Source organism: Notolepis coatsorum (genome assembly GCF_963971535.1).
Source record: "Notolepis coatsorum genome assembly, chromosome: 15".
Classification (NCBI taxonomy): domain Eukaryota; kingdom Metazoa; phylum Chordata; class Actinopteri; order Aulopiformes; family Paralepididae; genus Notolepis; species Notolepis coatsorum.
This window is the reverse complement of record NC_140179.1, coordinates 56,764,276-56,779,744: the sequence shown is the minus strand read 5'-3', so window position 1 is coordinate 56,779,744 and position 15,469 is coordinate 56,764,276. Positions and strand designations below refer to the sequence as shown.

Sequence of the window (15,469 nt, the reverse complement as noted above, 5' to 3'; positions counted from 1 at the left end):
ACGTCTCCAAGCCCAGGCGACCAGCGAGCGCGAACACCTCCAAGCACAGCAACGGAGCGAAGAACAGCGCACAAGTCTGGAGATGAGACGCTTCCAGATGGAAGAGAATATGGCAAGAGACCGCGCCGACGCCCAGCGCACCGCTGCCGGTGCCCAAAGAGACGCAGAGCGCGACAGACTACAAGCGCAACTAATAGAGCAGCTGATCAAAAGGACAACTCCCTCTCCCTCCGCCAGGGGCTCAAGGAACTCGTCGAGACAGCAGTCAAGAGCAGCGTCACCGCAACGAGCAAGCGACCCTGAACTTGACCAACAGACCGAGTCTAGACCCCCCGCAGACCCCCTTCCCATACCGGTCCAAGCGAGACCCAGCTACAAGGAAGGAGCGGCCTACACTGCGGAGAAGCTAAATAAACGATTACAAGATCTGGAAGATTTGATAGAAGAAGAAGAGGGAGAAGAGGAGAACCAAGCCCGACGACAGCACAGTACTCCACCGGACCAGGAGGTCCCATACAGTCCAGGCTATACCCCCGCGGCGCTGCGCTACAGACCCCCGACTCTATTTACGGGTGAGCACGACGCACGACCAGCCCCGAGGAACAGTACCTGGACCAGCGGGCCATGGTACCCTGCCAGTACCGGCCCACAGCGAGGCGCAAGAGGGGACTCGCCCAGGAGGTCTCTCCCCCAACGCTCGCCGATGTATTCGCCATCCACGGCGTCATACAACGCCACGCCATCAATCCCAGACTTCGCCTATGAGAGTCGAGCACAGTACACGGAGCTCCGGATGTGCTTAGAGACAATGCTGGCGGATGTCATTGATGAACGCCACAAGTATGCAATATTATTGAAGCACCTGAAAGTACAGCGAGCACACAATATAGCGCTAGCCTATGCTACCTCCTCGACCCCATACACAGCGGCCCTTGCAGCGCTGGATCAAAGATATGGACGTATATGGGATTACGTAATCCAGGAGATAAGGCATATTGACCGCCTACCCCCAGCCACAGACAATCGCTCACTAGATGACCTGTCAATCAAAGTGCAGTCCCTGGTGGGGATGCTGGGAGCTCAACGGGAGAAGGGCAGGCATGAGCTGTACGCCAACTCTAACGTTGAGAGGATTTTGGAGAAGCTGCCACCCGCAAGACAGGAGCGCTTTCGGCGGCAGAGGGACTACCGAGATCCCGACGGCCCCGAGCCATCCCTCCTTGATCTGGCCGACTTCCTGGCGAGAGAGGTCAGCAGCTTACGACTGGACACCTTCGGGCGGAGCACGCCAAGCTCCAGAGAGGGACCCAGGAGAATAAATGATGGAAGAAGATCGGTGACTGTCATGCACCAATCAGAGTCAGTACCGAGCAGTAAGAGTCACAGCACCCCCTCGAGGAAGGAGAAGTGGAAGATAGCGTGTCCCTACTGTGAGAAAGAACACTGGCTGTCACAATGTGACACATTCACAAAGATGAGTGCAGAAGAAGTGAGCCAATGGATAAAGTCCAACCGGCGCTGTTATCGATGTGCGCGGCCCCACATGGCAGCCGAATGCCGCCTAAAGAAAAGGTGCAGCCGGTGCGATGGAGCCCATCTAGATATACTACACGATAGTAACGGAAGACGGCCTACACCTGCACCACGGAGCGGCACCAAGGCAAGTGTCATGTACATTGACCCCGCCAGCAGCAACGGAGCTCAAGTGCTCTTAAAGGTAGTCCGTGTGACATTGAGCTACCAGGATAAAGTCATGGACACTTACGCCGTCCTTGATGACGGGTCAGAGAAGACCCTTCTGCTCGCCTCCGCTGCGACTCAACTGGGACTGCGGGGGAGCAAGAACGAAATGACGATTCGGACAATAAGAAGAGATTTAAAGACGATAAAGGGCGAGAATGTCTCCTTCACTATCGCAGCCAACGGGCAGCCAGAGCGACAGTACAAGATCACAAATGCTTTCACCAGCCAAGAAATAGGACTCTCGCAGTACACCTACCCTGTCACCAAGTTGATGGATAAATATGTGCACCTGCGCCAATTACCTATCCCGCTCATAAACGGCGCTACCCCGACCCTGTTGATAGGCTCCGACCATGCAGAACTCATAGTCCCGATTGACCGGGTCCATACCGGTCCCCGAGGCTGTCCTGCAGCCGTCGAGACCCGCTTAGGATGGACATTACAAGGCCCCCTCGCTAAATCTCTCAACCTAACCGCAGCCACTAGCTGCTTCCACTCCCGAACGACAGAAGAAGACACCACTCTCCTGCAGCATGTCGAGAGGCTATGGACCCTAGAGACAATGCCCTTTAAGAACGAAAAGAAAGACATTCGCTCTAAAGAAGACATTTACGCCATCCACCTACTCGAGCAGGGGACAAAGAGAGTCACAGTCGGCGGAGTGATGAGATACGCAACTCCACTCCTGAGGAGAGAGGGAATGCCCCCCTTTCACGCAAAGAAAGACGCCACGGAGCGCTATCTACTGAACACAGAGCGGCGCCTAGCCAAAGACCCCGCTCAACAGAGTGTGTACCGAGCTGAGATTGAGAAGCTAATCACAGCGGGACACGTAACAAAGATTGACATTAAAGAGGCCGATCAGACGACCGAATCATGGTACGTGCCGCATCACAAGGTCCATCACAATGGCAAGGATCGCATTGTGTTTAACTGCAGCTACCAGATCGGATCCCAAAATCTGAATAAAGAGCTCTTGCCCGGCCCCACACTCGGCCCCTCCCTACTAGGCGTGCTACTGCGTTTCCGCCAGGACAAGGTGGCTATAAGCGGGGACATCAAAGGGATGTTCTTGCAAGTGAGACTAGTAGAGGAGGACAAGCCTCTGCTACGGTTCCTATGGAGAGAGAAGATCGGAGATGAGAACCCATCCATCTACCAGTGGGAAGTACTCCCCTTCGGAACCACATGCAGCCCGTGCTGTGCTACATTTGCACTACAGAAACACGTCACAGAGGACCCAGCAGCAGATGAAGAGGTCCAACACAGTGTGAAGAACAGTTTCTACGTAGACAACTGTCTACAAAGCGTCTCGACTCAAGAAGAAGCCGAGGCTCTCCTAATCAAGTTACGCGCCTCCCTGATCAAAGGAGGCTTTGATCTCAGGCAGTGGGCCAGCAGTGACCCGCACGTATTGCGCAGCCTCTCCTCCGCAGACAAGGCTGCCAGCAGCGAGACCTGGATGGCGACAATCCCAGGAGAAGCCCAAGAAATGACACTAGGATTAGTCTGGCGCTTCAAAACAGACTCGCTCCACTATAGACACAAACCCTTGGCTCCAGAGCAAGGAAGGTCGGCGGCGATACCGACCCCCAGACGGAGTGTGTACAGAACACTCGCCAGACAATATGACCCGCTGGGATGTATTCTACCTTACACCACCAGGGCAAATATGATTGTACGAGCACTATGGGACAAGGACCAGGGCTGGGACGACCCAATACCCGCACACCTTGCCTCAACATGGAGAGAGTGGGAGACGGAACTCCGCACACTCCCAGGTGTCAACATACGCCGCAGCTACTTCCCATCCACAGTGAGGCCAGAGACATGCGAGATTGAGCTACACGTCTTCAGCGATGCCTCCGAAGTAGCCTACGGATCGGTTGCTTATTTGCGTGCCCAAGAGATGGGAGGAGAGATACACACTGCTTTCATATTGGCCCGCTCAAGGATAGCCCCACGTAAGCAACAATCTGTCCCACGTCTAGAGATCTGCGCAGCCCTCGCAGGAGCGCATCTAGCCACGTTAATCCAACGTGAACTCACCATTCCGGTGCATAGAACAATCTTGTGGTCAGATTCCACGACAGTACTCACATGGATTAAGTCTGATTCATGCAGATACAAAGTCTTCGTGGGAGTCAGAGTCACCGAGATTCAGGAACTAACAGAAGAAGCAAGTTGGAGATATGTGGATACCAAACACAACCCAGCTGACGTCATCACCCGGGGAATGTCCCTGGATGACCTAACCCGTCACAACATCTACAGTGACGGACCAGCATTCCTCCAGCTCCCGGAAGGAGATTGGCCTACGCCCACCCCGAGGGAAGCAAGTAGAGAGGAGGCTGAGAACAAGAAGCCTATGTTCTGTGGACTGAGCACTGTCGCCTCCACAGACCCGAACATAGATGACTGCATTACCCTAGAGAGTGCGCAACAAAGGACATTCCTGCGGCACCACCCAGAGATTCAGTCCACCACTGACATGTCAGCAGCTGACTACGAAGAAGCAGAACTTCTTCTACTACAACGAGCCCAGAGAGACTTGTTCCCCGATGAGCTAGACTGTCTACAGGGAGGAAACCCCGTCCCATCAGACAGCAGACTGACTCACCTGGCACCAGAGAGTGACGCACATAATCTCATCAGAGTGGGTGGTCGCCTGCGGAGAGCCCCCGATCTACCAGATGACATTAAGCACCCGATCGTCTTGAACAGCCGACACAAGGTCACAGAGCTGATCATAAAGAAATACGACGAGGATGTGCACCACGCCGGAGCAGAGAGAGTCTTCGCGGAGATCAGACGTCGTTATTGGATATTACAAGGGAGAGAAGCAGTACGGCGCTTCCAGCGAACCTGTCTAGACTGCCGTAAGTGGCGCGCGCAGCCCAGCATACCACGGATGGCTGACCTACCCCCCTGTCGCCTCCGAATCGGCGACAAGCCATTCCACTCCACAGGCATGGACTGTTTTGGCCCGTTGTATATAAAAAGAGGAAGAGGCACCGAGAAGCGGTGGGGTATTGTATTCAAATGCATGACCACCAGAGCGATACATATCGAGCTCCTTCCGACCATGAGCACAGACTCATTCCTTATGGCCTTCCGGAGATTCATATCACGGAAAGGACAACCGTCTACATTGTTGTCTGATCACGGGACCAACTTCAAAGGCGGAGAAAGAGAGCTGAGAGAGAGCTTCCAAGCTATGGGCCCAGAACTTAAGACCCACCTCGCTCCAGCCCAGGTTGACTTCCAGTTTAATCCCCCGAACGCACCCCACTTCGGTGGAACCTGGGAACGAGAAGTACGTTCTATAAAGACAGCCCTGTATGCCGTACTCGGAGCCCAGACTGTGGCAGAGGAAGTCCTAATGACAGTCCTCACGGAGATCGAGGGAGTATTGAACTCCAAACCCCTCGGTTACGTCTCCAGTGATGTAGCAGATGTCGACCCAGTCACCCCCAACACACTCCTAATGGGGCGGCTGGACCCCGCGCTACCCCAGACAATGTACAGGCCCGAAGAAGCGAACGGCCGAAGAATGTGGAGGTACAGCCAAGTACTAGCTGACAAGTTTTGGAGCAGCTTCCTACTTCACTACCTACCGTCTCTACAGACCCGCCAGAAGTGGGTAAAAGAGAGAGACAATTTGACAGAAGGAACAGTCGTCATGATAGTTGACCAGTCACTCCCCAGAGCTATGTGGCCGGCTGGCCGCGTAAGCAAAGTGATCACCGGTGCCGATGGCAAGGTCCGAGCAGCTGAAGTACTCGTCCAAGGGCGCACCTACACACGGCCCGTGGCGAGGCTCATAGAACTGCCCCGACTCCCAGATACTATCGATGATGACCATGACCCTATGACTTTGTGAGTTGACTGACCTTACAGCGGACCTTGAGCGGAAGACAGTGCGGTTAATCTGTCTCTGCTTAGCTAATTAGGTGGGACTAATTAGGGGACGGCTGTTGTGAAGGATCAGATTAAACCGAATATGTATATTTATTTATATATATTTAATTGTATTTGTATATCGTTTGATATCCCCTGTATATTCCTTGTACAATATGCATTGAATATCCCCGTTTCTACTAAACAGCCCATAATAGTTTCATTCTACCATTGGACGAGAACCTGGCGCCAGGTTGCCATACCCCCTAGGTTCAAGTTCAATCGTGCCGCCTAACATGTCGAGGCAGCCCCCGGTTCCGCGCAGTAATATGCCGGGCGAAATACGTGTGGTACTATTTGTTCATAGCGCATATATATATGACGCTCGTAAAGTAGAACTTTCTTTTAGTCCAGTTCTTTACCCTCCAACAGAGTGACAGACGCAAAAGCCTCCCCACGAAGCACGTGCGGTGTAGTAGGGCCTACTTGGCCCAGAATAGGCATTGAGATATCGTGTAGATTAATAGTTGAATGGTCATAGTTTGGCACCATACCGTCGAGTTGGACGTATTCTATTAAGCTAATAATAGTCTATTTATGTATGGTGCATCGTTCGGTTCGAGTTCTACAGTTATCAGTACCCCCCTCGTTCCTGACGTTATCTGGACGCTTATCCAGGCTGGTCAGACCCCTAGTGGTGATTGCATCCGAGGAGCTCCGGGTCAAGAGCGACTGGACCTGTATATTGGATTACTCTACCCGACGACGGCGAGCCTTCCACGGCTCTTGGATTATGCTTTATGTGCTTTGATTATTCCATGGATAAAGGCCAACACTGTCGAGTGTTGGAATTACCCCCCGGAGAGGACTACAGGTGAGGCGGCGCTCTACACGTGAGGTCGCACCACGTCTCTCCGTTGTGGACCGGCAGATACCGTTCCACAGAGGGTCCAGCTGTGTTCGTCTACGGCCCGAGGTTCTGTGGGCACTGGGTCTAAGACTTTGGATTCTCCCAAGACACCGTCGGCCAGATGGGATACCGCCAGCGACTTCTCTAACCCCCCCCTCCTACTGTCTTACAACCAGCGGGACCCCCCCCCCCCCTTAGTGTATCCAGCTATAATTATTTAAGTACTATCGCTATCGTTTCCTAAATATTCCAGGTTGTATACTTACTCCCTGCGCAACCAGAGATTGGACATTCAATGTTGATTTACCTACGAATACTCATTTGCCATAAAAGTGCATACTTAACATTTCAAATCATAAATGTAATTAAGTGAATATTGTGTACACCCTTTGCTGTATTAAATATTCGATTTGGTCCATTTGTGTTGGTTCGTTTCATCAGGTGGGAAAGTGTTCATCATACTTATATCTTGTACTGGGTGGCCAGAAGTTAAAGTACATGAGGTAGTGGTATTAAATATCATATCTAACAATACAGTCAGGGAATTGTACCCCTCAGCTACAATGATGATGATGATGATGATGATGAGGGTACATGTGCGTCACCGTGTGTATGTATGTATGTATGTATGTATGTTTCTGCATGTGTGTCTTTGTTTACATACGTGTGTGTGTGTGTGTGTGTGTGTGTGTGTGTGTGTGTGTGTGTGTGTGTGTGTGTGTGTGTGTGTGTGTGTGTGTGTGTGTGTGTGTGTGTGTGTGTGTAATTGTGTATGTATGTGTGTGTTTTTGTACATCATTGCTGTTCTCTGGCTCTTCAGGAGGAGGTATATCGAGCCACAACCAAAGGGCTGATTGAAGGCCTGATATCAGGGTACAACGCCACAGTCTTTGCCTACGGACCCACAGGTAATGTGTGGGTACTTTGTGTGTGTGCGTGTGTGTGTGTGTGTGTGTGTGTGTGTGTGTGTGTGTGTGTGTGTGTGTGTGTGTGTGTGTGTGGTTGTGTGTGTGTGTGTCTACAGCATGTAACATCTTCCTACGTAAACAGTGTCCTCAATACTGATCCCTGCTGCTTAATGATACCAAGGCTCATACTGAGCCTCAGAGTCAGTATGCCACTGACTATTATCTATCCATAGCCATTATCTTCCCTTTTTCTCTCTTCTCTTCTCTTCTCTTTCTCTCTCTTCTCTTCTCTTCTATTATCTTCTCTATTCTCTTCTCTTCCCTTTTTCTCTCTTCTCTTCTCTTCTCTTCTCTTCTCTTCTCTTCTCTTCTCTTCTCTTCTCTTCTCTTCTCTTCTCTTCTCTTCTCTTCTCTTCTCCTTCTCTCTTCTCTTCTCTTCCCGTTTTCTCTCTTCTCTTCTCTTCTCTTTTTCTCTATTCTCTTCTCTTCCATTTTTCTCTCTTTTCTTCTCCTTCTCTCTTCTCTTCTTATCTTCTAATCTCTTCCCTTCTCTTTTCTCTTTTCTTCTTCTCTCTTCTCTTCCCTTCTCTCTTCTCTTCTTCTCTCTTTTCTCTTTTCTTCTCTTTCCTTCTCTCTCCTCTTCTCTCTTTACTCTTTTCTTCTTCTCTCTTCTCTTCCCTTCTCTCTTTTCTCTTTTCTTCTTCTCTCTTCTCTTCCCTTCTCTCCATTCTCTTGATGAAACAATTTCATCAATGACAAAACTGAGGAAAACAAAAACAAACCATGTGAACTTTGGAAATTACTCAATAATCAACTAGGCTGCAGTAAAAAACTTAAAACCAGATTCTCAAACATAAACATAAAGACTGACAACACGCTCATCACAGACAAGCTGGATGTAGCCAATTACTTAAACATCTTCTTCACAAACATAGCCACAACACTGGTAAACAAACTACCCTCCCACTCAGGGCATTATGGGGTAGAACACATAGTAGCATACTACAAAAACCTAGGGGTCCGCAAAGACGACTTCAAACTAGTAATGGTAACAACCGATGAGGTACTCAAAAAACTGAGCGCCCTCCAACCTAACAAGGCCACTGGCCATGACAACATCCCCTCCAAATTCTTCAGAGACTCAGCAGCCGCCATCACCTCAGTCATCACACACATAATAAACCTCTCCATAAAACAGGGACACGTCCCCAAGGACTTCAAATTTGCGAGAGTGACCCCTCTGCACAAAAAGGGCAGCAAATTAGACCCAGGCAACTACCGCCCTGCTTCTATTCTTACCTCCATCTCGAAAGTCATGGAGAAAATAGTCTACGAACAGGTCGAAAAGTACCTGGCAGAAAAAAATCTAATCTACGAATTCCAATCCGGCTTCAGAACATCCCACTCCACTGACACATGCCTTCTCTATTTGAACGACCACATCAAACAAGAGCTGGACCTACAAAAGGCCTTCGACACTGTCAATCACTCCATTCTGATTGACAAGCTAAAAGCAATTGGTTTTGATAGTTTATCAGTGAGCTGGATGCAATCCTACCTGGAGGGGAGAGAACAGATGGTGGAGGTAAACGGTACTCTATCCCCCCCCCCCCACAGTGAGCTGTGGTGTTCCACAAGGAAGAATACTAGGACCGCTACGGTTCCTAATTTATGCAAATGACATGTCGTCAGCTTGTGACTGCAACTTGTTCTTGTTCGCAGACGACTCAGCGCTGCTGGTCTCTGACAAGAACAAGTTACAGGTTGAAAAAACCCTCAGCTCTGAACTTGGTAGAATCTGCACCTGGCTCGCTGATAACAAACTATCATTACACCTGGGTAAAACAGAGTCCATTCTCTTCAGATCAAATAACAAACTCAGCAAGACCGACGGCTTCTCAGTTACAGTGGGTGACAATATTGTCACAAGGAAAGATGAAATTACATACCTAGGTTCCATCCTAGAGGCAAATCTTTCCAGGAGCACTCATTCAAGGGTACTACGACTATGCTTGCACCTCATGGTACCAAAGCACCTCAAAGGCGCTAAAAACAAGATTACAAACATCACAAAACAAACTGGTCAGACTTTTACTTGACCTTACCCCTAGAACCCACCTCACCCCTGCCCACTTTGACAACCTAGGATGGCTTAGAGTAGACGACAGAGTACAGCAACTTGCAATGGGCCTGGTCTACAAGATACACTATACGACTAAGGTACCCATGTACATGTCAAAATACTTCCCAAAGGTCAGTGAATACCACGACCACAACACCAGAGGAAGCTCAACAAATCATGTTAAACCCAGATTCGGCTCAAACAAGGGACTAAACACGTTTCGCAATTATGCCACATCAATGTGGAACGCCCTACCCAAAGCTGTAAAGGAATGTGAATCCCTACCCACATTCAAAACAGACTGAGGTCCAAACGACACAGAACCACATTGCCCAGCATATTGTTGGCCAATGTGCAATCGATATATACAAACTAGACGACATCAGAGCACGGATCCAATTCCAGAGGGACATTCGGGATTGTAACGTCCTCTGTTTCACAGAAACTTGGCTGAGTCCAGATGTCCCGAATCACGCAATAGAACCGGCAGACCACTTCTTTGTTCTCCGCAAGGACCGGACGGCAGAAGAGTCACTAAAGAAGAAAGGAGGCGGCATTGCCTTCATGATAAACAAGGAGTGGTGCGATTTAGGCAACACAAAGGAACTGTCTAACCACTGCTCCCCAGACCTGGAGTTTATCACGATAAAATGTCGACCCTTCTTCCTCCCAAGAGAGTTAACGTCCATCATCCTCATCGGAGTGTACATTCCACCACACGCGAACACTGGGGTCGCACTTTCAAAACTTCACGACGAGGTAAACAAACTCCAGACAGCTAATGTTGACGCTGCCATTTTGGTTCTGGGTGATTTCAACAGCGCGCGTCTTAAAAAGGTGTTGCCGAATTTCTATCAGCATGTGACCTGTCCCACCAGAGGCGAGAACATATTAGACCATGTATACTCGCAATTTAAGAATGGGTACAAGTCACAGGCTCTTAGTCCATTCGGTAAAAGCGATCACGCCGCCATATTTCTTTTGCCAAAGTACAAACAAAGTCTCAAGCGAACGCCGGTGGTCTCGCGAGAGGTTAAGCGGTTGGGCCGTGACGTCAGAGGAGTCACTCCAAGCTGCACTTGGATGCACAGACTGGAGTGTATTCCGTGATAACACAGCCAATATTAACGAATACACCGAAACGGTGATTGACTATGTCTGTACTCTGGTAGAAGAAACAATCCCCTCCACCAAAATTAAAATCTACCCAAATCAAAAGCCTTGGGTAGACAAATCCGTCCGTGAGGCTCTGAAAGTGCGCACATCAGCATACAACACCGGGCTGGTGACAGGCAACATGGAAGAACACAAGATGGCAAGATACAACGTCAGGAGAGCAGTAATAGAGGCAAAACGGCGTTACAGGGATAAAGTTGAACTTCAGTTTGAACAGGCTGACTCTAGAGGCATGTGGCAGGGCCTCAGAACAATGACAGACTACAAAGGCACCCCCCTCAAACTGAACAGTGACATCTCCTTAGCAAATGATCTCAATTCCTTCTATGCGAGGTTTGAGGCTGTGAATAACAACACCAGCCTACAAACCACGGCAATGGGGGGGGGGGGGGGGGTCTGCTGATGGAGACTCAGTGTTCAGGGTAACAGAGCATGAGGTGAGACGGATCTTTAAAAAAGTGAATATCAGGAAGGCAGCAGGACCGGACGGCATCCCCGGCCGCGTCCTAAAAGTCTGTGCCGACCAACTGGCCCCGGTATTCACTGACATCTTCAACCTGTCCTTGGAACAGGCTGTCATCCCCACCTGTCTGAAGAAGTCCACCATCATCCCTGTACCCAAAAAATCTACGCCCGCTTGCCTCAACGACTACCGCCCTGTAGCCCTCACCTCCATAGCCATGAAGTGCTTTGAGAAGCTAGTGAAGGGCTACATCTGTTCCTCCCTCTCCATCAACCTGGACCCTCTGCAATTTGCATATCGCCCCAACAGGTCCACGGAGGACGCCATAGCCCATGTGCTGCACACAGCAGCATCACACCTGGACAAGAGGCAGGGGAACTATGTGAGAATGCTGTTCATCGACTACAGCTCAGCATTCAATACCATAGTCCCCTCCAAACTCATAGCCAAGCTCAGGGACCTGGGCTTGAACTATGACCTCTGCCAGTGGGTCTTGGACTTCCTGACGGGCAGACCCCAGGTGGTAAGAGCCGGCAACTGCACCTCCTCATCCATCACGCTCAACATAGGGGCCCCCCAGGGCTGTGTTCTGAGCCCCCTCCTCTACTCCCTGTACACACATGACTGCGTAGCACAGCGGAACAACAACACCACTGACATCTTCAACCTGTCCTTGGAACAGGCCGTCATCCCCACCTGTCTGAAGAAGTCCACCATCATCCCTGTACCCAAAAAATCTACGCCCGCTTGCCTCAACGACTACCGCCCTGTAGCCCTCACCTCCATAGCCATGAAGTGCTTTGAGAAGCTAGTGAAGGGCTACATCTGTTCCTCCCTCCCCATCAACCTGGACCCTCTGCAATTTGCATATCGCCCCAACAGGTCCACGGAGGACGCCATAGCCCATGTGCTGCACACAGCAGCATCACATCTGGACAAGAGGAAGGGGAACTATGTGAGAATGCTGTTCATCGACTACAGCTCAGCATTCAATACCATAGTCCCCTCCAAACTCATAGCCAAGCTCAGGGACCTGGGCTTGAACTATGACCTGTGCCAGTGGGTCCTGGACTTCCTGACGGGCAGACCCCAGGTGGTAAGAGCCGGCAACTGCACCTCCTCATCCATCACGCTCAACATAGGGGCCCCCCAGGGCTGTGTTCTGAGCCCCCTCCTCTACTCCCTGTACACACATGACTGCGTAGCACAGCGGAACAACAACACCATCATCAAATTTGCTGATGACACAGTAGTGGTGGGCCTGATCTCTGCCAACGACGAAAGGGCCTACCTGGAAGAGGTAGAGAACCTGTCACAGTGGTGTCAGGAGAACTGCCTCTCCCTGAACGTCAGCAAAACAAAAGAGATGATTGTGGACTTCAGGAGGTCGGGGGTCAAGGACTACAGCCCCCTCAGCATCGACGGGGCACCAGTTGAGAGAGTGAACAGTTTCAAGTACCTCGGAGCCCACATATCCGAGGACTTGACATGGACCACACACATTGACAGTGTTGTGAAGAAGGCACGACAACGCCTCTACTTCCTCAGGCGCCTAAGGAAGTTCCAAGTCAGTCAGAAGATCCTTAGGAACTTCTACTCATGTACAATAGAGAGCATCCTGACCGGCAACATCACCTCCTGGTTTGGGAATAGCACTGCACAAGACCGTAGCAGACTACAAAGAGTGACACGTTCAGCCGAACGCACAATTAGAGGGGGGCTTCCCACCCTCCAGAACATTTACAACAAGCGGTGCAAGGGGAAGGCTAAGAGAATTATTAAGGACTCGAGCCACCCGAACAACTGCCTCTTTGAACTGCTGCCGTCAGGCAAGCGATACCGGAGTCTTATGGCGAGCACAGAAAGACTCAGAAGGAGCTTCTATCCCCAGGCCATCAGGCTGCTAAACGAACAATAATCGCTAAACGAACAATAATCACTATGCAACAACCATCAAATGCACACAGCACACACACCCACACGCACACACACACTCACTCAAACAAACAACACACTGCAGCACCCACTCTCCACACTTTAGATCACACAAACACACTTACACTTTATATTTATTGATAAAGGATTTGCACTACAACTCGTACACCTACTGTGAATTGTACCTAAACTGCACCTCGTCCATTTATGCCTTGCACTATATAGTATTGTATATTAGTACACTGCACAGTATTGTATATTGTATGGTAACTACGTCTACGAACATTGTACATATGTCTAAACTGAACACTGTGACCTCTTTTTTTTTCTTCTAATTTTTACTATGTTTTTATTTCATACTTATCTTGTCATGCACAGTCTCTGGAGCGCAACAGTAAGAAGCATTTTGTACAAAAGTATTCTGTACTTCTGTATGACAACTATTAAAGAAACTTGAAACTTGAAACTTGAAATTTGCTGAGGACCTGTCAGTTACTCTCCAAATTGACATTAATCCTTGCCCTATAATGTGTATATTGGGTGTAAAAATGGACACTGCTCAAGCAAAGATTGTAAATAATACTGTAGCACTGGCTTTTCTAGCATGCAAACGGATTATTTTAATGAACTGGAAAGAACGCAAACCGAACTGCTTCAGTATGGAGAACTGGCGCAAGGACTTCATGGACTTGCTATCGATGGAACAGGCTGCTCTGTCTCTTCAAGAGAGTGATAGGCCCGATGGCCTTCAAGGTCCCCTGAACTTTATTAGATCACTATCTGGAATAAGTTTGTCTACTGAACCTTTGTAACGCTCTGCAACCCCCCCCCCCCCCCCTCGCCCCTTGTTGTTATTGTTATTATTATCATTTCTTGTCTTGTTTTGTCGTGTATGTATTGTCTTGTTTGAGAAAAATAAAAAAAAACTTTAAATATCAAAAAAAATTTGCTGATGACACAGTAGTGGTGGGCCTGATCTCTGCCAACGACGAAAGGGCCTACCTGGAAGAGGTAGAGAACCTGTCACAGTGGTGTCAGGAGAACTGCCTCTCCCTGAACGTCAGCAAAACAAAAGAGATGATTGTGGACTTCAGGAGGTCGGGGGTCAAGGACTACAGCCCCCTCAGCATCGACGGGGCACCGGTTGAGAGAGTGAACAGTTTCAAGTACCTCGGAGCCCACATATCCGAGGACTTGACATGGACCACACACATTGACAGTGTTGTGAAGAAGGCACGACAACGCCTCTACTTCCTCAGGCGCCTAAGGAAGTTCCAAGTCAGTCAGAAGATCCTTAGGAACTTCTACTCATGTACAATAGAGAGCATCCTGACCGGCAACATCACCTCCTGGTTTGGGAATAGCACTGCACAAGACCGTAGCAGACTACAAAGAGTGACACGTTCAGCCGAACGCACAATTGGAGGGGGGCTTCCCACCCTCCAGAACATTTACAACAAGCGGTGCAAGGGGAAGGCTAAGAGAATTATTAAGGACTCGAGCCACCCGAACAACTGCCTCTTTGAACTGCTGCGGTCAGGCAAGCGATACCGGAGTCTTAAGGCGAGCACAGAAAGACTCAGAAGAAGCTTCTATCCCCAGGCCATCAGGCTGCTAAACGAACAATAATCACTATGCAACAACCATCAAATGCACACAGCACACACACCCACACGCACACACTCACTCAAACAAACAACACACTGCAGCACCCACTCTCCACACTTTAGATCACACAAACACACTTACACTTTATATTTATTGATAAAGGATTTGCACTACAACTCGTACACCTACTGTGAATTGTACCTAAATTGCACCTCGTCCCATTTCTCCATTTCTGCCTTGCACTATATAGTATTGTATATTAGTACACTGCACAGTATTGTATATTGTATGGTAACTACGTCTATTCTGCATCGAACATTGTACATATGTCTAAACTGAACACTGTGACCTCATTTTTTTTACTTCTAATTTTACTATGTTATTTAATTTCATACTTATCTTGTCTTGCACAGTCTCTGGAGCGCAACAGTAAGAAGCATTTTGTATAAAAGTATTCTGTACTTCTGTATGACAACTATTAAAGAAACTTGAAACTTGAACTTAAAGAGCACCTACGGGAGGCTGCAATTCTAAACTGGCCACCGTAAATGTCCAAACCCCCCCACCCCCACCCCCTCCTAATAGACAGTGTCCTCCCCACCGCATGTATATATTCTCTCCCCACCATACGTATATTTATCTCCCACCCACCCACCCCCTCCTAATGGACAGTCCCCTCCCCATCATATGTATATACTCTGTCA

At 49.3% G+C, this 15,469-nt stretch overlaps 1 protein-coding gene across 1 annotated transcript in view; it reads left to right on the top strand.

Moving 5' to 3' along the window:
* The window catches only part of kif19 (kinesin family member 19), a gene marked incomplete at both ends in the record, with an annotated part of 182,634 nt that overhangs the window by 96,876 nt on the left and 70,289 nt on the right, over positions 1-15,469 (top strand). The window contains one exon of the mRNA XM_084330652.1: positions 7,374-7,461. Coding sequence (XP_084186778.1) covers positions 7,374-7,461 — 88 coding nt within the window. The remainder of the gene's footprint in view (positions 1-7,373; positions 7,462-15,469) is intronic.